Genomic DNA, 27379 nt, shown 5'->3' with positions numbered 1-27379 from the left:
AAAGTATTAGTGGGTATCCTGAATAACTACATTTTTCCGATATGTCATTGGAGTTCCTCTTTAATTGTGATTGTTCTTTTATACTTGCAGGATTTCTGCATATGGTGCAGCAGGAGGTAAAGGAGCCAAGAACCATAACAAGCGCTCCTACGGGATCTTCATGTCTGGGGTGTTCAACTTGGAGAAAGATGAATTACTGTACATCGTAGTTGGCCAGCAGGGAGAAGATGCGTGCCCAGGGGTAAACTTTAAACCCCAACTTTTTATACTTGACCAATTGGTGTATTTCTAGAAATGTGAATATCACACATAAATGGACAAGTGTAAGGCTACATTTCAAATTGAACTAAAGGAAATATCAGCTTTAATGGGGTGTGAAACTAAAAATAGGTGCAGTGCTATGATAGAGCTGTTATAAAGGGGGCAGCAATCGATCAGGGCACTTACCATAGATAAAGGCCAATCTAAAGATGGAGCAGCACACCTCTTTTTACCCAAATGCCCACTACCACTACCTACTGTATATACTCACATATAATCCCAATTTTTCAGCACAAAACATGAGCTAAAAAGTTACCTCCTCGGCTTATATGCGAGTCAGAGGAGCAGAACAGATGGTGGAGCAGGTTTTGTTACTGGCAGAGGAGCCTAAAGATCGTGCACTAGAAATTCTGCTCTTGCAAGCTGGCTCCCTGCTGTATACGTGCCCCACATCCCCTGCAAGATAGTGTTCAGACTTCCTGTGGAGCGGAGAGTGCAAGCAATGTGTCAGCGGTGTAATGATTGAGGATTCTTCCTGTGTGGCATTCGCTGTTTCATATCTATGACCCCATCTGGTGGCATCTAGAGACACAGCTATCGTCCTTGTGGCACATCTGGCTATGGGGAGGGGGGCTGGCTTGTACTGGAAGCACATCTGACTACTGTGGAATGAGCTATACTGGGGCGAGGGCTTATACGCGAGTCAATCACCTTTTCCTGGTTTCTAAGGGAAAAGTGGGTACCTCGGCTTATATGCGGGTCGGCTTATATGCGAGTATATACGGTACATTTGCTCTGTGCCACAATTCTTCCAGTTCAACCCCTCTATTCCAACTTTGAGCTAGGATTGTTCTATCCCTTCCATTGCCTGCTCCCTGTGTCCTGGGCACTGGTTCAGACAAATGTCTGTAAATTACCTTCAGGAAATGCAATATCTAATTGAGCAGGTATGACCCCACCGCTCCATACACTTTCTGTAGTCCAAGCAGTAATTGTTTCTCAGAGAGTAACTTTTCCAGAGGTTTTGTGAGCTTTGCAGACTATACCGGCCTCAACTGTTACACTGCAAAAGGTTTTATAATGTAAGCAAAAGTTTGTATTAATGGCATCACATTAAGTGGAAGGGTGTATGCAGTGTTACTTTGTTGGATAGCAGAGAATACTGACAAATATTTCTTACTATTTCCTGTTGGTCTTTTTTTTTTGGGGGGGGGGGGGGGGGGGGCAACTGAATTGCATGTGTGGTGTGTGTTTAGGGATACTGGATTTTTAGCAACCAAAGGGCCAGATCCAATTCACTTTTTCTCCTGAGTTTTCTCTTAGGATATCATTTTTTATCTTCAAATTTTCAAGAATTCTGCAACTGAAAAAGCGCCAAAATTTTCATTCATAGTTTTTTTGTTGTTGTTGTTTTTTTGCTTGCTGGTGGTTTACAAGATAAGATGTAAAGACCTGGATAGGAGACAACTTTAGGAGGAAAGGTGAATTGGATCTGGCTCATAGGCTCCTACATTGTAAATCCAGCCTGAACCTTACATACAGTGTAATCACTAGAACCAGAAATGACCACAAAATAGCATGTATTTTTACAAGTACACAACTACAACTTACTTATTACCTTTTTTTCTAGTAATAACCAAAAACTTTGTGTTGTTCAGGGAAATAATAGGACCCAAGAAATATGCAAGGGAGCATTATCGGTCATTGAGGATGAACACAGGGAGAATAACAGTAGTCTCTCGACCTGGGCAGGAGGTGGAGGAGGTGGAGGCGGAGCTACATATGTTTTCAAGGTTAGCATCATGTTGTTATCGACTGACTATACTCTAACTAAAGGGTTTTTCCTTTTTGTACTAGCTAGAAGCTGCCTTAATAAACATTTTTACCCGACTTTAAAGTACACATTGCAGAAGAAATTAAGATTTCAAGTAAGACATTCCACTAAATACACACGTGTCCATGATCCCATCTCTACTGATCACACCCAAATGAACTATACCTTGGGTTTTTTTTTGCCACAAATTAGGCTTTTTGGGGGTGATATTTGTTTTCAGTATTTACTTTACTTTCTATGCATTTTAAAGGAAAATACAAGGGGGAAAAATACACTTTCTCCAAATCCATCCCCAATAGTTTTGAAATAAGCAATGCTACTGTAAACAAAACCCACACATTTTATCTGCCCACTTACAGTATTCTTTGTTGTTTTGTTTTGATTTGTTTTTGTTTTTTAAAACTGTCTGGTTTGAGAGGTTTTAGTATTTTTTTTATTATTATTTATTTTAACTGTGGTTTTACTTTTTCGCCACAAGAAGACGCTACAAACACTATCCTGGTATCGTTTTTTGTTTACATCATCTTTTGCTTTCATTATTATGAATGGGCATGGCACCTAATTGGGGTCATGCTCATCATTCATTCCAGGCACTTTGATTGGCTCTGGATCATAAGCCATCTACCTATCATGGATCTCTGAGTCCCGGCAAGTACGCGTGGCAGGCGCGGCGAGCAACACATTAAAACGTCCTGTTGCCGTTAACAGGGTAAAACAGGACATTTTAATGCAGCGCGTTATCCATTAAGTGGTTAATCTTGCATGTGTACAGACCTTTAGTCAAAGAGGAGCAGCTGCTGAAAGACTAACTCTTTATGGTCAGCACTGCAGCTACAGCTCAGCAGAGTCTTATGTTCCTATCCAGTTCCTACCTACTGTTGTGTAATTACAGACTTTAATCCTTCCCAAAACTCTCCCCATTGTCAATATAAAAGGTAAAAATAAAAACTGAGCATTCAGTCTAGCTTTGCTACGGAAAGATTATAGCTGAGTCTGTCTTCTCTGGTGTGTCTTTTCAAGCCCAAGCCTGCCCCCTTGTGGCTCTGCTATAATGACTCAGCTATAATTATTCCCTGCAAAGCCAGACTGAATGCTCAGTCCGGGATTCTTATCACAGCTGATAACAGACACTTTTAGCAGTGAGGATGAAACAGAGAGCATGGTATGTGTTTTCTCTAATGTTCTTACTAATATATATGGTAAAATACACAAGGGTGCTTCGTCTCTGGTTCCCTTTAAGATACTTCCAGGTTTCTTATTGTGTCCGGCCTCCCCTCCGTCTTGCTGCTATAGCTCCTGTGTAACTCCGGTGGGAACTCCATGAGGCATGCTCTGTCCATCCACCTGACCTGTCTGTACGCACTCCCATATGGCTGTGTAACAATTGTCACTGGGAGTGTCGTGGGCATGCATGGTTCCGATTGTTTCCAAGCAGCACATGCTCAGGAAGTACTCGCCCACAGCTGGTGTGCACAGCCAATCAAAAATCAATACACATTTGCACATGGAGCTACGAACAGCGGGAATAGCAGCAAAACATTGGGGGAGACCAGATTCAGTAAGGAGCCTGGAGGTATAATGGAGATAAGTATATCTTTGAACATTTTTTCCCCTCAGGTACACTTTTAAAAGTAGCTGTACTTATATTTAAAACTATAATTTATGAAAAAAAATGCCCAAAAGCAAGTTCTGACCACTCCTTTCAGGCCTCATTGACAGTGGCATGTTGCGTTGTAATGTGACGCTAAAGTCACAACGCAGCATTACAGCGCAACACAAAAAAATGGTGGTAACGCACATTAACGCTGTGTTACCATCGCACAGGGCCAGGCCGAGGCATAGGCTGGAGAGGCTCAAGCCTCAGGGCGCAGTGTAGGAGGGGGCGCACAATTCATTTAGCTGTCATTCCTAATTGTGTTTGAAGCAGAAAGAAATAAGAAAAGGGGATACATGGCAGTGACTGCAAGCCAAATAACCAGATATTAAGGTGTTGGGGAGGTTGTGGGCCCTGTGGCCCTCTTAGTCTAATAGCAATCCGTGTGTGACAGCTGAGGTGGGAGGGATGGAGGGGCGCACTTTGGTGTCTCAGCCTTGGGTGCTGGAGGACCTTGTCCCGGCTCTGCCGTCGCATACACTAGGTACAGTGAAGCATACAGGCAATGAAATGTATGCTTTCCTGTACCTGGTAGCGTGTGCGTTTAGAGGTAATGCAGTGCAAGCAGTGAGTTACCATAACGCTACACGTTACAATGCCACGCTAGCGTCACTCTGTGAACCTCCCATAGGATTAGCATTGCACTGCGGTAAGCTGCGTTATAAGAGTTTATAACGCAGTTCTGCAACGTCCCACTGTGAATGAGGGCTCATGCAGAAGGCTGGCTAGCTGCAACAGAGGAGGGCCAGCAAGATTCCATACAATGTTCTTGTGCTTAGCAAAGTTTCTAATGTCCTCCATTAAGGAAAGAGAACCAACACACAGAGGCTTTCAGTCCACATAAGCAATGGCAACATCTGAAGAGGCACACTGAATAGGATGCATAATGTCCGCTGTTTGCATTAGCACTTTTTTTCTTCCTCTTTGTTGAAGGAGGTGAATGGTGTGTTTCTACCATTACTGGTTGGAGCAGGAGGAGGAGGGAAATCCTATCTACAAGACCCCGGCGACTCATCCAGTTATGAGCAAGAAGAGACTTATGAAAGGGATATGGAAGTTCCGGGGCTGAATGGACACAGCGGCGCAGCAGGTAGTGTTCAAATGCAGATAACAAAAGAATATCTTGAACTGGGTGACTATGGGCTGCATTGGTTGCTATGAGGCTAAGCAAGTTGAGGAGGACAGGAAACAAGAATGAGTTTGCAAAACACCAGCTTTCTTTTATGCGAGTAAAAAAGCAACAATGAACACTTTGGGCTTGATTCACTGAACTGTGATAACTCAAATATCACACCTTATCAACGATATCACGCCTTATCATAGATATCACATGCATTGCCATACACTAACATGAATTCCGTGCCAACACAGATCACTGCAAGAGCCCCACGATAACATAGTTCTGCGCTAGCGTTAAATCGGGGACTTCCAGCGCAGCATGCCACAAACATGGGAAGTATGAACTTCCCCATAGGGTATCAATAGGCTGCAGTAGCAGTGCGGCAATTTGATGCAATGCACCGTACCAGTGTGAAAGGGCCCTCAGTGTTATGCTATATGGAGAACTGCTTAGCTCTCCTGCAGACTATTCACTGTTGCGGATAGGATCTAATTAGACATACCGTATATACTCGCACATAACCCGTGTATAAGCCGAGGTGCTCACTTTTCCCTCAGAAACCAGTAAAAAGTGATTGACTTGCGTATAAGCCCTCTCCCCAATATAGCCCCCTCCACAGTAGCCAGATGTTCCCCCAGTACAAGTCAGCCCCAATCCCCATAGCCAGATGTGCCCCAGGATCATACACCTGTGTCTCAAGAAGCTAGATGATGTCATAGATATGAGAGACAACGATTGCCACACAGGAAGAATCCCCGATCATTGCACCGCTGGCACGTTGCTTGCATGCTCCACTCCACAAGCCAGGGGACACAGGTAGTCTTGAGCAGCACACTCTGCACACCATCACACCATGTTGCAGGGGATGCGGGGCACGTGTGCAGCAGGGAGCCAGCTGGTAAGAGCAGGATCACCATCTGGTTTGCCCCACTCACTTGCATATAAGCTAAGGGGGTAACTTTTCAGCACATTTTTTATGCTGAAAAATTAGGCTTATAATGCGAGTATATACAGTATTCATCTGTTTAAACAAACCCAGAACACAGTGCAGTGAATTTATTTACCAACTTTTCATGGTGTGCTGTGAACGAGTTCGGGTCCACTTTCATTTTAGAGATGTTTCTGAGTGTGTCATAGGAGCAGTGCTAAGTGGTTGATGCTAGAGGGACCAGGAATTTTACAGTGAACCTGTAAGGAGAAAAACAGTAAACGTTAGATACTAACTCAGTAGAGGGAAGCCTCTGTTTAGTCCAGAGGTTTCCCCCATCCTCCTTAAGTGCTCCATTCCTGCACACTGTCCCTCTGAACACAGCGGCTCCATGCTACGAAGAGGGAGCATGTCTGTGAAGAGGGTTCTAACTACCAGAGGTTGGGTCAAGGAGGACAAGGGAAGACTGGAATTTTCACAGGCCTCCCTCTACTGAGGTAAGTATGTAACTTTTATTTTTTTTCTCCTTACAGGTTTCCTTACAGTTTTTCTTACCTGGGGCTTTTTCTAGCTGCAGCTCAAGTCTTCTCCCGAGGCCCGCTGGCAGCATCTGAAGTATCACCGACTCCCGATGGGCCGGTGTCTTCTGGGCATGCATGGGCGTATGTGCCCACATGATCAACATGCACCGACATGTACGTCGTCGACCCATCGGGGGGCGGCGATACTTCAGAGGCTGCCCCTGGGACCCAGGAGAACATCGGAGCTACGGCGAGGGACACGCGTGACTTCTAGGGCCTGGAAGAAGTCCCAGGTAAGTAAAGCTAGTTTTTATCAGTCGCCTCATATAGCATTTAGGTTGTACTTTTAAAGGATACCCAAAGTGACATGTGACATGATGAGATAGACATGGGTATGTACAGTGTCTAGCACACATAACTATGCTGTGTTCCTTTTTTTCTTTCTCTGCCTGAAAGAGTTAAATATCAGGTATGTAAGTGGCTGACTCAGTCCTGACTCAGACAGGAAGTGACTACAGTGTGACTCTCACTGATAAGAAATTCCCCTTTTTATCTCTTTCTTCCTCTCAGAAACCATTTTCTGCTAGGAAAGTGTTTTATAGTTGGAATTTCTTATCATTGAGGGTCATACTGTAGTCACTTCCTGTGTGAGTCAGGACTGAGTCAGCCACTTACATACCTGATACTTAACTCTTTCAGGCAGAGAAAGAAAAAAAGGAACACAGCATAGTTATTTGTGTGCTTGGCACTGTACATACACGTCTATCTCATCATGTCACATGTCACTTAAAGTTTAATGTGTACACTTTCCACAATTGTTTTGCATTTATTCTAATTATCAACAAATTATTCCCTTTTTTGTACTCTATACCTTATAAATCACGGTTAATGTTGGGTAAAGTTCATTAGCTGTAAGATTTCTGGAGTGGCATATAGTGTAAGTTCAGCACCAAAATGAGATTGTTAAGGAAAAGGTATACATGTATACACTACACTGTAAACTTGTACAGAGTCGCCAAACAGAGTAAAAACAACTTTCTAAAAACGTTAAAAAGGGTGGCAGCGGTGAACTTACCTCTCCAATAGAAGACACAACAATGTTGTTTTCAGTTCAAAAACTTTAATCAACTACTTCACAGGGCAACACGTTTCGCAGGTGCAATCCTGCTTCATCACGCAATTAAAGGAGCAACTAGATGTGGTCTTCAGCAGACCAAGCGCCACATGTATACATTATGTCAAGCAGTTTGGTTTTGTGCCCAAAGTAACTGAATCATATGTAAAAAGCGTGAAACTAGTTTACTGCTATTTGGTGGTGCGCTTGCTCATTGAATGTATTCCCTGACACATAGCATGTCTTGTGTATACAAAGACCCTAACTTTAAAAGGTATTTTCCACAGTAACATAATTTTCAGTCATTTTCCAATATTTCACGCCAGGCAACTATTTTACCTTTTTTTCCCCCGGCTTCTCCTGTCCATATTTCTTGTGTTAGAAGAATGCGTATGTTCACATCTACAGAAAATATAGTTCCAATCACAATTCCTCAGTGATGTTACCGTGTGTTTATAGTTTTACAGACTTGTAGGTTATAAAGTGCCTTTTCTTTACAATTACAGAAACAGGAATGGATGACACACAAGAGACAGTGTGAGGGAAAGAGAAAAGTTTACTATCACATAAAAATTTAGGTTAAACAATCCTTTGGGCCGTCAGGTCATTTTGGTGCTGTCTGCTTGATCCTGAAGTGTAATGTACCTTTTATTACCGTATCATATAAGAATGTATGCCTGAGGTGAAGTAATAACAGATGGATGTGTGATGTGTTACATATGCTCACTTAAAGAGAATCTGTACTCTAAAATTCTTACAATAAAAAGCATACCATTCTCTTCATTATGTTTCTCCTGGGCCCCTCTGTGCTGTTTCTGCCACTCCCTGCTGCAATCCTGGCTTGTAATTAACAGTTTTAGGCAGTGTTTACAAACAAAACACATGGCTTCTAACCATGCTGATATGCTGATATGCTGAGAACAGCTTACTGCGTGACTCATGCAGAGCTTGGAGAGGGTGTGTATAGCTTCTGAAAAATGACAAGCAGTGCTGCACATTCCACACATTCCAGCCTGAGCCCGACAGAGCCGACAGAGGAAAGAAGATAAGATTTATTACAGAGACAGTGCAACTAGAAAAGGCTGCAGTTAGACATACCACATTACCACAGGCATAGAAGAAATAAGGCTCAAAATTTTGTTACAGAGTCTCTTTAAGCCTTTCAAGTGCACTTGTACTGCCTTGTGGAGAATAAATGCATATTATAGAGAACCTCTCACAAATGAGTACTCCTGATCATCCAAAGGTGCTAGTGAAGTCTTACCTTCAGGGCTGTTTCTAGCCTGAACTATCCCATCATATTTACATCACATCATACTGTATGTACTACTCACCATATAAACCCCATCAGTAACAGTGACCTATCAGATGTCACTGCTGCTGATCGAGTGCAGCTATTAACCCAATGACGGTGCCGAGGTCCTGCCCACAAGGCCATCGGCACCAATTAGCAAAAGGAGCATTGGGCAGCTGTGATTGGCTGTGATGGGGTGTTACTGTAGCATGCCTCGATAACAGGCATATATCCACACCTCTCCTGCTTACGATGTCATGGGCAACCGGTGTCGAATGAGAACAGGGATTTGGGGAAGCGTAGGTGTGGAGGGTAATGTATGTGCCAAGAAGGTGGGCGGGAAAGTGGAGAGGAGGCAGACGCCAGATGACCTAAACACCACTCCCTATTCTGGCGCCTAAATCACGTGATTCAGGAAGCTTCATGGGAGGTCCGCCCCTGCTTACCTTTCAGAGAGAGAGGTTTATCTGTTTAATTTACATGTCTTGCCTCATTGTCAATTCAAAAGAAAAAAAGAAAACACATCTGGATGCTATATGTGTTCCTCTGAGAAAGGGGCAATATAAAAGCTTGGCAGATTAGCTTTTTGTCCCTAGGTTTGTGCAAAGGATTAGGGGACATGATCTGCGTATGGAGGAAAAAAGTTTTAGCCATGTATTTAAGAAAGGGTTCATTACCAGGGCCGGAGCTACCATAGGAAAAAATGGGCAATTGCCCCAGGGCCCCAGAGCCTGTAGGGCCCCCAAGGTGTCCCTCCCCCATCTTAACTGTTGCTCCCCAGGGACTCTGCAGAGTCTGTTAAGTTGGGGGGTGATTGGGGGAGGGTCCGCAGCCAGCTCAGGGGCCCAGGAGGGAAATTTGGCTGCAACAAATGGCCTCTGACGCTTTTTGGTCAGGGGTGTCTGTTGTGGGGCCCCCAGGCTAATTTTGCCCTAGGGCCCAATTGTTACTTGAACTGGCCCTGTTCTTACGGTAAGAGTGATTACAGTGTGGACTGTATTAACACAGGAAATATATATGGCAAATTCTATATCTGCATTTAAGGGGGGCTTAGGTGCTTTCCTTGCGTTGCAAGACATCCAAGGGCTATAATTACTAGGTAATTCCCTTTGGTGTTTATCCAGGGATTTTATCTGGAGTCGGGAAGGAATTTTTTTACCTTTTGAGGCTAATTGGACCATGCCTTGTAAGGGTCTTTCACCTTCTTCTGGATCAACAGCGATATGTGAGGATGCAGGCTGGTGTTGTACTTCATTTTCTAGTTGAACTCGGTGGGCGTATGTCTTTTTCCACCCAAACAACTATGTAAGGCCTCTTTTCCACGGACTGTTGATAGGCAATGAAATGCCTCTCAAACTCTCACAAATGCATGCTGCTGCCTGGCAACTACTCACTGCTGCCTGGTAACTGCTTGCTGAGCACACAATTCAACTGTCCGTGGAAAAGAGGCCTAAGTGTTCACAGGAACAGGGTAAATCACATTCACAAGCCTTTAAAGGGACTCCGAGCACCTTTCATGGGCATGCCTTTAAGACTCCGACCAGTACTTCAAAGTACTTAAAGATGCATACCTTTCTGTAGCTTGTGCTCTCCTCTTTCATTTGATGCCTGAATCATGATTCTACACCAAATAGTTTCGTTCGATTTTAATTTAAAAATCGCTGCTGCTATCTTGGCTTTGTTATAACTTCCGGGTCACCCCTGTCTTCTCTGTTAGGGAAGAGGCTCCTCCAGAGGGGTCATAGCACGACTTTGTTGGAAGTCTTGGAAGTTTTTTATTAAAGTTTATACTCATAATCCTGAATTGGGTTATACCCAAAGGACATGGTCCTTTGGCGTTTGTCCGTTCCGCTCAGGTTTGGATGGAGGAATTGGGCACCCTCCATACCACCACTTACGCAACACTGATTGTGTGAAGACAAGTATTTATTTATTATGTACATACATGTGTCTAGCCATTAGGTGAATAACCCTGCTTTGCTTTACTTATATTAACTGGCTTACACTCACTGTAGTTTGTCTGGAGCAATGGAGTCAAGGGCAGGACAATTGCACCGCATCATTCACCCGTGCATAATAGCCTGCTGCAGAGAGTGTTAACAAGGCAATATTTTAGCTCCACCCCCAAACAGTGGTGGACAGGAAGTACGTCACTGTTTTTCTCCCGATTGGCACATGTGCGCTACACGGCAACAATTTAAATAGATTGTTGCGGTGCCGTTAACTCCAATGAAAATGCTTGCCACACGGGGCAGCAGCGCACTGCATAATCTGTGTCTCCTCTGCGTCATCGTGACCACTTCGCATTGCATCGCACCACAGGAACTGTGGCATGTCTCCAGGGGCGTTGTTAGCCCCAAAGATCCGTGGCACGTGCCCCGATCTATTCTGGGGTGCCCCGGATGTCCCCCAGGCAGAGTCAGCTGTGGTATCTCAATGGCAGGCATGCTGGGTGCTGTGGTGCATAAATCTGGGGTATGCTGGGTGCTGTGTTGCCTCTATGTGGGCATACTGGGTGCTGTGGTGCCATGTTGGGTGCTGTGATGCCTTTATAGGGGCATGCAGAGAGCAGTGGTTCTTCTATGGAGGCATGCTGGGAGTTGTGGTGCCTCAATGGGGGGCCCGTGAGAGCATGGGAGGGGGTCCACTAGAAGGTCAGGGAATGCTATGGGAGAACTGCCAGATAGCCTGATAGCAGGCCAGCCTGCCCAGCAGAAAGCCAGACAAGCCAGCACAGAAGCCAGGTAACGCTGCCTAGTTATGTTTAAGGGACTATTTATGTGATATGCTGCATTTTTTTATTTTTTTGTATTAATGGAGAGGTAGCTTCATCCAACATTTTGCTAGGCAGGCCTACCTCGATCGCTGTTAAGTTCATGTAAATTTGGCTCCACCCATGACCACACACACATTTTGGCGCATGGCCACACCAATTTCCAGCTGGCATGCCTAAAAGTGCACTGGATCTCTTAGGATTCTCGCTACGCCCCTGCATGTCTCATTCAGATTAATGGCCACTTTGACGGGGGAGTGTCAAGAAAGCGTTTCACAATGCTTTGCGACGTGTAATGTGTGAAAGTAGCCTAAAATGTGTACAGTTCCATTCCAGTCCTGTCAGTTTTCATCAGTTTTACCTGACAGGAATGGAACTGTACACATTGTATATGTGTGAGCTCACAGCTCAACCATAGAAAACTGATACAAAACTGAGGAAAACTGACAGGACAGGACTGGAACTGTACAGATTGATGTGCACCCTTTTTGAATGTACTTTTTCCTGTGCCATATTACAGCATTGTATTGTGTATAGCGGTATCACTAGCTATGCACAGGGCCCTCGTTATCCCTTTGTCCCAGCCTGTGTTTGTCATCTCTGTAAAACTTTTAAAAACCATTGCGATCGTCATGACCTGCCGCTGAACTGTAAATGCTGTGCAATAAAATAGTGAGGATGGTATGGCCCTTAATTTAAGATGCAAAGGAGTTCACATAAAGGAGAGTGATGTATGAGAATGTATACATTACATGGGGCTGTCAAAGTTAACCAGCCTTGAGGGAAAATAGCATCATCCACTTTACTGGTTGTTTGCCTGATTGGTCAGATTATGTTGTCCAAAAAACGTCTATGAATTTATGTATGTAGTTTCTACGCATACAAGTGTGGACCCAACCTTTTAAAGAGGAACTCCAGTGAAAATAATGTAATGAAAAAAGTGCATCATTTTTACAATAATTATGTATAAATGATTTAGTCAGTGTTTGCTCATTGTAAAATCTTTCCTCTCCCTGATTTACATTCCGACATTTATCACATGGTGCCATTTTTACTGCTGGCAGGTGATGTTAGTGAAAGTAGCTGCTGCTTGCTTTCTTGGGAGTTGGAAACAGCTGTAAACAGCTATTTCCCACAATGCAACGCAGTGACCAGGCTATTTCCTTTTTAACCACTTGCCGACCGCGCACTCATAACGCGCGTCGGCAAAGTGGCAGCTGCAGGACCAGCGACACAGTATTGCGTCGCCAGCTGCAGGCTGATTAATCAGGAAGCAGCCGCTCGTGCGAGCGGCTGCTTCCTGTCAATTCACGGCGGGGGGCTCCGTGAATAGCCTGCGGGCCGCCGATGGCGGCTCGCAGGCTAAATGTAAACACAAGCGGAAATAATCCGCTTTGTTTACATTTGTACGGCGCTGCTGCGCAGCAGCGCTGTAAGGCAGATCGGCGATCCCCGGCCAATCAGCGGCCGGGGATCGCCGCCATGTGACAGGGGACGTCCCGTCACTGGCTGCACAGGACGGATAGCGTCCTGTGCAGCCCGATCTCCAGGGGGGGCCAGGTAGGAGAGGGAGGGGGAGGATTTCGCCGCGGAGGGGGGCTTTGAGGTGCCCCCCCCCCGCAACACCCGCAGGCAGGAGCGATCAGACCCCCCCAGCACATCATCCCCCTAGTGGGGAAAAAAGGGGGGGCGATCTGGTCGCTCTGCCTGCACGCTGATCTGTGCTGGGGGCTGGAGAGCCCACCCAGCACAGATCAGCAACAACAGCGCTGGTCGTTAAGGGGGGGTAAAGGGTGGGTCCTCAAGTGGTTAAATTAGAGCTCTGCAACTTTAATGGCTTGCTGCAGAGCCACACATCCGTGCACACAAATGACGGAGCTGAGCTCCGTCATACAAACCGGGATGGGCACACATTGGCACGCACGGTCCCCAGCAAAACACGCCCCCAGGACTTGATGCCAATTGGTGTTACACGGTTTGGGGGGAGACACCGACTTCACGCCAATCGGCGTGACGCGTTCGTAAAGGAGTTAAAGCGGTATATAACCCTGCATTTCAACTTTGCTCTAAAACATTATTTACAGCATATTATATGCAAAAAGATTTTTTTTTTTTACTAGACCAGCATTGGAAGGGTTAAACATAGAGGTTTCAAGTTCCGTGGAGAGATATGCAGAAGTTCAGATTGTTGCATTCTATTTAGTTATATGTATCTATTGAGAAATGTTACACACTCTTTGGCTGTCCTCCAACTCCTTCTCAGTCAAAGAGATGAGTCACATTCAACACTTAGATACATTTATGTAAACAAAATGTATCTATGTCAGCTTCGGATGCGTCTGCAGAAATCTCCAGGAACTTTAAAGCACTGTGTAACCCTTCCAATGCTGGTCTAGTAAAAAAAAAATGCTGGTTGCATATAATATACTGTAAATAATGTTTTAGAGCAAAGTTGAAATGCAGGGTTATATTCCGCTTTAAGTATCCCACAGAGTACATTTACTCAGTTAGCCCTTCTACTACATACGTTTGGTAAGATTGTACAATCAAGAATCATTAACCACTTAAAGAGGAACTGAAGTAAGAGATATACGGAGGCTGACATATTTATTTTCTTTTAATCAATACCAGTTGCCTGGCAGCCCTGCTGGTCTATTTCTCTGCAGTAGTATCTGAAGAACGCCAGAAACAAGCATGCAGCTAGTCTTGTCAGATCTGACTTTAAAGTCTGAAACACCTGATCTGCTGCATGCTTGTTCAGGGGCTATGGCTAATAGTATTAGAGGCAGAGGATCAGCAGGGCTGCCAGGCAACTGGTATTGCTTAAAAGGAAATAAACATGGCAGCCTCCATATACCTCTCTCTTCAGTTCCCCTTTAAGGCCACAGGGTTGTTTATTTTTTTTGCATCTGAGCAACTTTCACCTTCCATTCATTTGCCAATAACTTTATCACTACTCATCACAATTAATTGATCTATATCTTGTTTTTTCCACCACCAATTGGGCTTTCTTTGGGTGATACATTTTGCTAAGAATTAATTTATTCTAAATCCATTTTAACAGGAATATTAAGAAAGAAATGGGAAAAAAATCATTATTTCTCAGTTTTTGGACATTATAGTTTGAAATTAATTCATGCTACCATAACTACCATGTATTTAATTTGCCCATTTGTCCCGCTTATTACACCATTTAAATTATGTCCTTATCACAATGTATGGCGCCGATATTTTATTTGGCTATAAAGGTGGATTTTTTCAATTTGCGTCCATCACTATTTACAAGCCTATAATTTAAAAAGTTATATTAATATACTCCTTTGACATACATATTTAACCACTTCAGGACCACAGTCTTTCTACCCCTTAAGGACCAGGCACTTTTTTTCCATTCAGACCACTGCAGCTTTCACGGTTTTTTGCTCGCTCATACAACCTACCACCTAAATGAATTTTACCTCCTTTTCTTGTCACTAATAAAGCTTTCTTTTGGTGCTATTTGATTGCTCCTGCGATTTTTACTTTTTATTATATTCATCAAAAAAGACATGAATTTTGGCAAAAAAATGATTTTTTTAACTTTCTGTGCTGACATTTTTCAAATAAAGTAAAATTTCTGTATACATGCAGCGCGAAAAATGTGGACAAACATGTTTTTGATAAAAAAAAAACCCCATTCAGCGTATATTTATTGGTTTGGGTAAAAGTTATAGCGTTTACAAACTATGGTGCCAAAAGTGAATTTTCCCATTTTCAAGCATCTCTGACTTTTCTGCGCACCTGTCAGGTTTCATGAGGGGCTAAAATTCCAGGATAGTACAAATACCCCCCAAATGACCCCATTTTGGAAAGAAGACATCCCAAAGTATTCAGTGAGAGGCATGGTGAGTTCATAGAAGATTTTATTTTTTGTCACAAGTTAGCGGAAAATGACACTTTCTGACAAAAAAAAGAAAAAAAAAAAAGTTTCCATTTCTTCTAACTTGCGACAAAAAAAATGAAATCTGCCACGGACTCACTATGCTCCTCTCTGAATACCTTGAAGTGTCTACTTTCCAAAATGGGGTCATTTGTGGGGTGTGTTCACTGTCCTGGCATTTTGGGGGGTGCCTAATTGTAAGCACCCCTGTAAAGCCTAAAGATGCTCATTGGACTTTTGGCCCCTTAGCGCAGTTAGGCTGCAAAAAAGTGCCACACATGTGGTATTGCCGTACTCAGGAGAAGTAGTATAATGTGTTTTGGGGTGTATTTTTACACATACCCATGCTGGGTGGGAGAAATATCTCCATAAATGACAATTGTTTTATTTTTTTTACACACAATTGTCTATTTATAGAGATATTTCTCCCACTCAGCATGGGTATGTGGAAAAATACACCCCAAAACACATTATACTACTTCTCCTGAGTACGGCGATACCACATGTGTGGCACTTTTTTGCACCCTAACTGCGCTAAGGGGCCCAAAGTTCAATGAGTACCTTTAGGATTTCACAGGTCATTTTGAGAAATTTCGTTTCAAGACTACTCCTCACGGTTTAGGGCCCCTAAAATGCCAGGACAGTATAGGAACCCCACAAATTACCCCATTTTAGAAAGAAGACACCCTAAGGTATTCCGTTAGGAGGATTGTGAGTTCATAGAAGATTTTTTTTTTTTTGTCACAAGTTAGCGGAAATTGATTTTAATTGTTTTTTTTTCACAAAGTGTCATTTTCCGCTAACTTGTGACAAAAAATAAAATCTTCTATGAACTCACCATACTCCTAACGAAATACCTTGGGGTGTCTTCTTTCTAAAATGGGGTCATTTGTGGGGTTCCTATACTGCCCTGGCATTTTAGGGGCCCTAAACCGTGAGGAGTAGTCTTGAAACCAAATGTCGCAAAATGACCTGTGAAATCCTAAAGGTACTCATTGGACTTTGGGCCTCTTAGCGCACTTAGGGTGCAAAAAAGTGCCACACATGTGGTACCGCCGTACTCAGGAGAAGTAGTATAATGTGTTTTGGGGTGTATTTTTACACATACCCATGCTGGGTGGGAGAAATATCTCTGTAAATGACAATTGTTTGATTTTTTTTACACACAATTGTCCTTTTACAGAGATATTTCTCCCACCCAGCATGGGTATGTGTAAAAATACACCCCAAAACACAATATACTACTTCTTCTGAGTACGGCGATACCACATGTGTGACACTTTTTTGCAACCTAGGTGCGCTAAGGGGCCTAACGTCCTATTCACAGGTCATTTTGAGGCCTTTGGATTCTAGACTACTGCTCACGGTTTAGGGCCCCTAAAATGCCAGGGCAGTATAGGAACCCCACAAGTGACCCCATTTTAGAAAGAAGACACCCCAAGGTATTCTGTTAGGAGTATGGTGAGTTCATAGAAGATTTTTTTTTTTGTCACAAGTTAGCGGAAAATGACACTTTGTGAAAAAAAAAACAATACATATCAATTTCCGCTAACTTGTGACAAAAAATAAAATCTTCAATGAACTCATCATACACCTAACAGAATACCTTGGGGTGTCTTCTTTCTAAAATGGGGTCACTTGTGGGGTTCCTATACTGCCCTGGCATTTTAGGGGCCCTAAAACGTGAGGAGTAGTCTTGAACCCAAATGTCTCAAAATGACCTGTGAAACCCTAAATGTACTCATTGGACTTTGGGCCCCTTAGCACAGTTAGGCTGCAAAAAAGTGTCACACATGTGGTATCGCCGTACTCTGAAGAAGTAGTATAATGTGTTTTGTGATGTATTTTTACATATAACCATGCTGGGTGGGAGAAATATCTCTGTAAATGACACATTTTTGATTTTTTTTACACACAATTGTCCATTTACAGAGAGATTTCTCCCACCCAGCATGGGTATGTGTAAAAATACACCACAAAACACATTATACTACTTCTCCTGAGTATGGCGATACCACATGTGTGACACTTTTTTGCAGCCTAGGTGCGCTAAGGGGCCCAACGTCCTATTCACAGGTCATTTTGAGGCATTTGTTTTCTAGACTACTCCTCACGGTTTAGGGCCCCTAAAATGCCAGGGCAGTATAGGAACCCCACAAGTGACCCCATTTTAGAAAGAAGACACCCCAAGGTATTCCGTTAGGGGTATGGTGAGTTCATAGAAGATTTTATTTTTTGTCACAAGTTAGTGAAAAATGACACTTTGTGAAAAAAACAATAAAAATCTAATTTCCGCTAACTTTTGACAAAAAATAAAATCTTCTATGAACTCATCATACATCTAACAGAATACCTTGGGGTGTCTTCTTTCTAAAATGGGGTCACTTGTGGGGTTCCTATACTGCCCTGGCATTTTACGGGCCCAAAACTGTGAGTAGTCTGGAAACCAAATTTCTCAAAATGACTGATCAGGGGTATAAGCATCTGCAAATTTTGATGACAGGTGGTCTATGAGGGGGCAAATTTTGTGGAACCGGTCATAAGCAGGGTGGCCTCTTAGATGACAGGATGTTTTGGGCCTGATCTGATGGATAGGAGTGCTAGGGGGTGACAGGAGGTGATTGATGGGTGTCTCAGGGGGCGGTTAGAGGGGAAAATAGATGCAATCAATGCACTGGGGAGGTGATCGGAAGGGGGTCTGAGGGGGACCTGAGGGTTTGGCCGAGTGATCAGGAGCCCACACGGGGCAAATTAGGGCCTGATCTGATGGGAAGGTGTGCTAGGGGGTGACAGGAGGTGATTGATGGGTGTCTCAAGGTGTGATTAGAGGGGGCAAAATAGATGCAAGCAATGCACTAGCGAGGTGATCAGGGCTGGGGTCTGAGGACGTTCTGCGGTGTGGGCGGGTGATTGGGTGCCCGCAAGGGGCAGATTAGGGTCTAATCTGATGGGTAACCGTGACAGGTGGTGATAGGGGGTGATTGATGGGTAATTAGTGGGTGTTTAGAGGAGAGAAGAGATGTAAACACTGCACTTGGGAGGTGATCTGATGTCGGATCTGCGGGCGATCTATTGGTGTGGGTGGGTGATCAGATTGCCCGCAAGGGGCAGGTTAGGGGCTGATTGATGGGCGGCAGTGACAGGGGGTGATTGATGGGTGGCAGTGACAGGGGGTGATTGATGGGTGATTGACAGGTGATCAGTGGGTTATTACAGGGAATAACAGATGTAAATATTGCACTGGCGAATTGATAAGGGGGGGTCTGAGGGCAATCTGAGCGTGTGGGCGGGTGATTGGGTGCCGGCAAGGGGCAGATTAGGGTCTAATCTGATGGGTAACAGTGACAGGTGGTGATAGGGGGTGATTGATGGGTGATTGATGGGTAATTAGTGGGTGTTTAGAGGAGAGAAGAGATGTAAACACTGCATTTGGGAGGTGATCTGATGTCGGATCTGCGGGCGATCTATTGGTGTGGGTGGGTGATCAGATTGCCCGCAAGGGGCAGGTTAGGGGCTGATTGATGGGTGGCAGTGACAGGGGGTGATTGACGGGTGATTGACAGGTGATTGACAGGTGATCAGGGGGGATAGATGCATACAGTACACAGGGGGGGGGGTCTGGGGGGGGTCTGGGGAGAATCTGAGGGGTGGGGGGGTGATCAGGAGGGAGTAGGGGGCAGATTAGGGACTAAAAAAAAATAGCGTTGACAGATAGTGACAGGGAGTGATTGATGGGTGATTAGGGGGGTGATTGGGTGCAAACAGTGGTCTGGGGGGTGGGCAGGGGGGGGGGGTCTGAGGGGTGCTGTGGGCGATCAGGGGGCAGGGGGGGGGGAAATCAGTGTGCTTGGGTGCAGACTAGGGTGGCTGCAGCCTGCCCTGGTGGTCCCTCGGACACTGGGACCACCAGGGCAGGAGGCAGCCAGTATAATAGGCTTTGTATACATTACAAAGCCTATTATACACTTTCCGTGCGGCGATCGGGCAGCTAGTAACCCGCCGGCGCTTCCGAACGGCCGGCGGGTTACAGCGAGCGGTGGGCGGAGCCAGTCCCCGGCGGCTGATCGCGTCACAAATGACGCGATCGCCGCATAGCCACTCCCGCAGCCGCCCCCGCCGATGGGCGTATTGCGGTCGTTTGGGCCCGGACTTTGCCGCCGCCCATCGGCTGGGGGCGGTCGTTAAGTGGTTAAAAAGCTCAGGCCCTTAGGTAACTATTTATGTTTTCTTTTCAATGTAGTTTTTTTTATTTTTTTTATAAAAAAATGTATTTGGGTAATTTGTGGTGTGGGAGGAAAACCGTTAATTTCAAATGTAAAATAATGTATTTGTTTAATAAAAAATACATGTGGGTGTAGTTTTACTATTTGGACACAAGATGGCCACAGTCAAAAAGTCCTGGAAGCATGATCGAAGCATTAGGAGGACGGGAAACATGTTGTAACTCAGAAAAACCGCAGCCTCTGATAAGAAGCTGTCGGTTTTTCTGCGGGGGACTTCGATCAATGAATGGGATCTATAAAAGGGAGCTCTACTGCGTTACCTGGGGCCCTATTACATCCTTATCCATCTCTGCCTCAGTGTAAGTTTTACATTGGGCCCCCTTAAGCAGTCCTTATACATTACAATTGATATGGAGTACAAGCACCAAAGCCTGCAAAAGACAACCGCAGTGTCAGAGAGGTGTAGGCTGAGGAAGACAACATTAAGAAAAGGTGGGGGGAAAGGCTGCGCATCCCTAAACACATGCTGCAATTGAATGGTTAATCGCACAGGCATACACCGCCTCTGCCAGACTGAAAAATGCATGCCCTGCATCCAAGACAAATGCTAACATTTATTAAGCTAGGAGGAACTTTAGCTTCCAATATGGTTTGCATGCAAAGTATATTATACTAGACACTTGTGCCACGGTGAGGCAAACCTCCGGGCAAGTGACCTAACCTAAATTTAAAACCTTGGGAGCAGCTAAGCAAAAAGAAAATGTGTTACTTACATTTTGTTGAACAGCGAGGAGAACGCCAGCGCATACCACTAAGGCTGCATCTGAAATGACCACCAGCTCAGTGTGTAGCACCTAAATAGATTTTATGCACACTTCGCATTCAATTCAGATGCAAATCATATGCAAATCTGCTACTACTTATTATGCAAACAGGAAACTCAGGAGGAGGGGCTGGGAGCAGCTAACCTAATAGTTCCATAGTTACAAAGTTAAGAAAAGGTGGGGGGGGGGAAAGTGTTAAATGTTAGCATTTGTCTTGGATGCAGGGCATGCATTTTTCAGTCTGGCAGAGGCGGTGTATGCCTGTGCGATTAACCATTCAATTGCAGCATGTGTTTAGGGATGCGCAGCCTTTCCCCCCACCTTTTCTTAACTTTGTAACTATGTAACTATTAGGTTAGCTGCTCCCAGCCCCTCCTTCTGAGTTTCCTGTTTGCATAATAAGTAGTAGCAGATTTGCATATGATTTGCATCTGAATTGAATGTGAAGTGTGCAGAAAATCTATTTAGGTGCTACACACTGAGCTGGTGGTCATTTCAGATGCAGCCTTAGCGGTATGCGCTGGGGTTCTCCTCGCTGAGGAAGACAACAGTCTATTAATGGTTACAACTAATCAAAGCACATACAGAGATGATATGCTTAGCACCAATAAAGAGCTAATAAAGCAGTTGAAGGCGGGCCCCTCTGATCCAGGGGCTCTAGTACAGTCTCAACCTTTACATCCCCATTGCTAATGCTACGCCACTGCCCTCTCCTCTCATTGTCTGATCAGGGCCGGATTTAGGCCAAGGCCGCCTAGGCCATGGCCTAGGGCACCACAGGAGCAAGGGCACCAAAGCAGCAGGCTAAACTGGTGCAGCATTTGCAAGCTTGCAAATGCTGCAATGCAGCGAGATCAGATGAGCGCCTGACCACGGTAGCCACCTGTGCAGCAGCCACCTTGCTCTCTGTGCACATTTGCATTGTGGCCGGCAGCTATGGACTTGGGCAGGATTGGAGACGCAAAGGAAGAGGAAGCTTCTGCACTGGAGATGAGTGGAGAAATGAGTGACACTGATGTCTGCTGCAGTGTGAAGGTGAGCTGGCTACTGATACTGAAGGGGGGGTGGGAAAAGCAGGGATTAAGGGAGTTATCTGGCTACCTATACTGAAGGGGGGTGGGAAAAGGAGGGATTAAGGGAGTTATCTGGCTACCTATACTGAAGGGGGGTGGGAAAAGGAGGGATTAAGGGAGTTATCTGGCTACCTATACTGAAGGGGGGTGGGAAAAGGAGGGATTAAGGGAGTTATCTGGCTACCTATACTGAAGGGGGGTGGGAAAAGGAGGGATTAAGGGAGTTATCTGGCTACCTATACTGAAGGGGGGTGGGAAAAGGAGGGATTAAGGGAGTTATCTGGCTACCTATACTGAAGGGGGGTGGGAAAAGGAGGGATTAAGGGAGTTATCTGGCTACCTATACTGAAGGGGGGTGGGAAAAGGAGGGATTAAGGGAGTTATATGGCTACCTATACTGAAGGGGGGTGGGAAAAGGAAGGATTAAGGGAGTCATCTGGCTACCTATACTGGAGGGAAAGGGGGAGGGGTCCTCTGGCTACCTATACTGGAGAGAAGAGGGAGGGGTCATCTCTACTACCTATAATGAAGGGGGGGGGGCTGGCGACAGTGGCCTTGGGCGGTAAAGAGTACAAATCCGGCCCTGTGTCTGATCAGAGGAGGATCTATCTGGTTGAACCCCTCCACACACCATACACAGATTGTCAATAGATTTCTACATGAAATCTGTAGTGAAATCTGTAGTGAAAAACTTTGTGCAATTTGCAAAATTATGATTATGGCGTAATTCGTAATTTTGTGAAATCACGCAAACTTTCGCGTTTATGCGGAATTTCGTAATTATAATCGTTTTCCGTAATTACGATCATTTTTGTAACAGAAACTAGTGGGAATTTCGTGTTTAACGCGGCAATTCGTCCGTTCTCAAAATTGTGTTCCAGTCCAAAGCCTCCTGATACATTTAAAAGTGACAACACGTGCAGGGACCTTTGCATTATCAGATATTGCAAGGCCCAAAACCAAGTGTCCCAGCATGCAAGACCACTAAGTGCACCTTGGCAAAGAGCACCTGTCTTAAGGTAGGTACACACATCAGATAAAAGTCTTTGGGAAATGAAAGATCACAGACCAATTTTACCCCCTTCCATGTAGTATGAGAGCCATACCTACACAGTCTTTTCTATGGAGCTGAACTCCCCATCAGATAGAAATCTTTGCAAGATGCTGCACACACAGATGCTGTACACATGCAACAGATCAGTATCTGCAAAAGATCTGTTCCTACTAAAAATCTGTTCCTGCAAATTGCATTCATAGTCTATGATATCTGCAGATCTCATACGCACGTTGTTTAACTGACATTCATCTGCAGATCAGATTCACCAGGATGGATCTTCAGATCTGCAGATGATTGTTCATTTTTGAGTTGACACTGGGTGTTAAACAGTAAAGCCCTATTAATTAAAACAAGAATTACTGTATGTACAGAATATAAATAATTGATAAGACCTAAATTATCTTATTCAGCTGTGTCTGCCAGAACCAGACAGCTTGCAGATTGTCTTATCCTGCGATTTTTTTGTAATGTTTCCTCCAGTGCTTAATCTAATATTTTAAGCTTAACAAATCTCATTTAACCTTTAGAATAATACATCTCATTTTCTTAGCATTCATGTCTTGTGCATTATTGCTTCTGGCGGCGCTACATTAGGGCATGCTGGGGCACTGGTCCACCTGGGGATCACTGAGTGTCCCCCCCCCCACCACCACTACCACCTGCTCAGCAACATACAGCCTGTTTCTCTCCATGTCAGCCTGAGTCTGTGTAGGCATTGAAGAATATCCGGGGTGAAAATAAAGTGATGAAAAAAAATTGCATCTATCCTCCCTTTCCTAAAGATGACTTTTTATTTGACAAGGGGGATGCAGAAATTTTTCATTTTATATTTCAATCTAGTTTTTAACTTTTTTTTAAACAGTTTCATTTTCTCTGCTCAATGACACCTTCATTGATGTACAGTATGTCAGAGCTGAAATCTATGAATTATTGACTCTTTGTATCTCTTTCCTGCTCTCAGAAGCCACTTACTGACAGGAAAGTGTGTTATGGCTGTAATTACTTATCAGTCAGGGCTATGCTATAGTCTGACCAAGTCTGACCCGGTCCCGACCCGGGCAGAAACTGTCACTTGCATACCTGAAAAAACGGAACACAGCCTAGTTGTTTGTACGTTTGGCACTATATATACACATGTCTAATCATGTCACATGTCACCTCGGTTGTCCTTTAACCATTTCAGCCCGCTGGGATTTTTCACCTTATGCATCAGAACAATTTTCACCTTCCATTCATTCGCTCATAACTTTATCACTACTTATCACAATTTATTGATCTATATCTTGTTTTTTCTGCCTCTAATTAAACTTTCTTTGGGTGGTACATTTTGCTAAGAATTTTTTTTATAAATGCATTTTAACAGGATTAATAAGAAAAAAATAGAAAAAATTCATGATTTCTCAGTTTTCGGCCATTATAGCTTTAAAATAATCCCAGCTACCATGATTAAAACCTATGTATTTTATTTGCCCGTTTGTCTCGTTTATGACACCATTTAAATTTTGTCCCTATCATAATGTTTGGCGCCTATATTTTATTTGGAAATAAAGGTGCACTTTTTCAGTTTTGCTTCCATCACTATTTACAAGCTTATAATTAAAAAAATGTATTTGGTATACCCCCTTCAAATGCATATTTAAAAAGTTCAGACCCTTAGGTTAACTATTTATGTCTTTTTTTTTTTTTAATTGTAATTTTTTTTTCCATTAAAAATTTTATTTGGGTAATATTTTGGTGTGGGAAATAATCAGTTAATTTTTAATGTTATTATATGTGTAAATTGTAATGTAAAAAATATGTCGATGTAGTTTTACCATTTGGTCACAAGATGGCCAACCTAAATTTTTGTCCCCCTCCTTGTGCTTCTCGCTAAGCGGAAGTACAAGGGGGATGCGGAAATTTTTCTGGGCAGAAAAACTGAAGCTGCTCGTAAGAGCGCTTCGGTTTTTCTGCTGGGGAGACGGATCGGTAATCGGGAACCATGTTCCCGTTCACTGATCCCAGGGCTACCAGGGGACACCATGGGGGGACAGGGACGCGCCCGCAATCGCGTGCGGGAGCGCGCCGAAACACGACACCGCAGCAGAGCAGCCGCCCGGACGTGAGCTTCACGTCCGGGTGGCAGAAATGGTTAAGTAAACTATGGGGTCTTATAAATTTGCCATAAATACTTCACAATCCTTGCAAGATCCCTTGTAATTAATATATCTGGATGACACTTATATTTGCAAAAAAAAAAAATCTAGCATCTTCTGATTGTATGTTTTAACATTGTCAGTCAATGGAAATCTGTTGAAACAGAAGAGAGTCTGAAGAAGACTTACTAGCTGAAAGATTACTGTTTTTCTTTTAGCTAATAAATGGTATTATCCTGACTCAAAACTTCCTGTCTGTATGCCAACCTCTGTAATACAGGCTTTGAATATTGCAATAGGAGTCACAGAATATTGTTTGGAAAACAGAAGAAATGAATGCACAATTTGTCTGCACTGCAAGATAGTTATTATTATCATGTGCTTAACTTACCCACTTGTTAAGTATAGCCTATACATTAGGCTGACCAGGCGTCCTCTTTTGCCCGGACAGGTCCACTTTTTCAGACCTGTCCGGGCCGTCCTGCCGGGATTTGGAATTGTCCGGTGAGAGAGCCGAACAGGATCTGAACTCCAGCGGCAGAAGAGCCGCTTGCAGAGCAAGAGAGCCGAACTGGAGTCAGAAGAGCCGCTTGCAGAGACAGAGAGCCAAACACGAGTCAGAAGAGCTGCTTGCAGAGACACTGTCTCTGCAAGCGACTCTTCTGACTCATGTTCGACTCCCCAAACGGCTCTTTGGCAATCAATCCCTGCTGCACTGCTCTGCTCCGCCCAGGGGTGGACTGGAGAATTCGCTGGCCCGGAGGAGGAGAAGGATGGAGGACAGAGGAGGTCGGGTCGGGGCCAGACACAGCCAGTGAGGAGATGCAGAGATAGCGTGGTGGTGCACCTATCCTCATTTGAAATGGCAGAGACTACCAGAAGAGTCCAGTCCTGCCTCGTGTCTGCAGCGTGCTCCTAGAGTGCCAAGTGTCCCCCTCAGCTCAGTCCCAGCATCCTGGCTCTTGAAGCTCCGATGGGACAGGGACACTGGCCGTGCAGACACCACAGACACTCTAACTGGTAAGCCGACACCTCTTCTCTCCATTTGTCTTCCATGCATTGAACAGGCAAGCCCTGCTAGCACAGCCCACATCTGTCTCCTGTAACCCTTTCATTGCTGGTATTAGCTGAATGAATCAGCTTGTTGCAGCACTGGTACATTGCATTTAAAGGAAACATCAAGGCTTTTTATAAAAAACAAACAGATCTTATCTGGGGCTTCCTCCTGCCCCTTGCAGCCTTTGTGTCCCTCTACTCCCAGACGTTATTCTGGGGTCCCCTCCGTAGCAGTTGGCGACCTGGTGTGGCCGGGAACATTATGCGCAGGCGGCATGGCTGTGTGCAGTTGCAGAACTGGCCAACCTCACCAGGTCCCCGGCTGCTATGGAGGGGACCCCAGGATAACTCCTGGGAGCAGGGCTGAGGTGAGGGACACATAGGCTGCCAAGAGCAGGAAGAAACCCCAGATAAGATCTGTCACGCTGGTGCTGTGTGGCCTGTGGGAGCAATTCTCATTGCATTAGTGGGGAAATCTGCTGCCAATCTTATAGCATTTGTGGGGAAATCTGCTGCCAATCTTATAGCATTTGTGGGGAAATCTGCTGCCAATCTTATAGCATTTGTGGGGAAATCTGCTGCCAATCTTATAGCATTTGTGGGGAAATCTGCTGCCAATCTTATTGCATTTGTGGGGAAATCTGTTGCCAATCTTATTGCATTTGTGGGGAAATCTGTTGCCAATCTCATTGCATTTGTAGAGAAATATGCTGCCAATCGGATTCCATTTGTGGGGAAATCTGTTGCCAATCTCATTGCATTTTGTGGGGAAATCTTCTGCGAATCTGATTGCATTTTGTGGTCGGTCGGCCCTCCACCATGTGGTCTGGAAAAAAAACTGCCCTCCATGCCCACGAAGTTGGACTGCAAACTGCTAAGGTCTTGTATATTTGGCCCCACCCATGACCACGCCCACATGCTGTTGTGATCGTCCTCTTTTTTGGAAATCAAAATATGGTCACCCTACTATACATGCTGTAATATTGCCTTGTTTTCCTGTTTCCTGTGCTATCCATTCAGGTGGAGGTGGTGGGTGGAGTGACACCACGCTGTTGCCATGGTCTGGGAAGTCTCTTCTTGAAGGGGCCGAAGGGGGCCAGTCTTGTTATCAGGCAAAATCCTCTCTTCAGTGGGACACACATGGCGGCTTTGGTGGTGGTGGAGGCCCATGTACATCTGGAGGAGGAGGAGGCGGCTACCAAGGTAGGCTAACGTTCTGAGTATTAATCATTGCATTAGACATATTTATGTAAATAAATAAAAAACAGTCTTACATCAGATTGGAGGTTAACCACTTCGGTACCAGCAACCTCTGCACCCTTAAGGACCAGAGGCTGCTGATACACTAAAACGCCGCTTCCCAACGAATCGCCACAAAAATTCGCCGGTCACACCATTCAGTCCCCACCGCAGGCTCCTCTCTCTGCCGTCTCTATGACGGCAGAGCGCTGTGCGCCGGTCAGGAGCTGCTTTCATTGGCTCCTGACCCTGTCAATCAATGTTTACAGTGATGACAGGGCCAGGAGCCAATGAAAACGGCTCCTGACCTGCACACAGTGCTCTGCCTTCATAGAGACGGCAGGGCGAGCGAAT

General features: G+C 44.7%; 1 protein-coding gene across 3 annotated transcripts in view; it reads left to right on the top strand.

Moving 5' to 3' along the window:
- The window catches only part of LTK (leukocyte receptor tyrosine kinase), a 334656-nt gene that overhangs the window by 248790 nt on the left and 58487 nt on the right, over window positions 1–27379 (top strand). For all 3 annotated transcript variants that reach the window (XM_068254290.1, XM_068254289.1, XM_068254288.1), the window contains 4 exons: window positions 91–241; window positions 1920–2054; window positions 4683–4839; window positions 26807–26989. In XM_068254290.1, coding sequence (XP_068110391.1) covers window positions 91–241; window positions 1920–2054; window positions 4683–4839; window positions 26807–26989 — 626 coding nt within the window. The remainder of the gene's footprint in view (window positions 1–90; window positions 242–1919; window positions 2055–4682; window positions 4840–26806; window positions 26990–27379) is intronic.

The sequence above is a fragment of the Hyperolius riggenbachi genome, chromosome 9, assembly GCF_040937935.1.
Source record: "Hyperolius riggenbachi isolate aHypRig1 chromosome 9, aHypRig1.pri, whole genome shotgun sequence".
Lineage (NCBI taxonomy): Eukaryota > Metazoa > Chordata > Amphibia > Anura > Hyperoliidae > Hyperolius > Hyperolius riggenbachi.
Note: the sequence above shows the minus strand (reverse complement) of the source record. Positions and strands in the feature narration are given on the sequence as shown.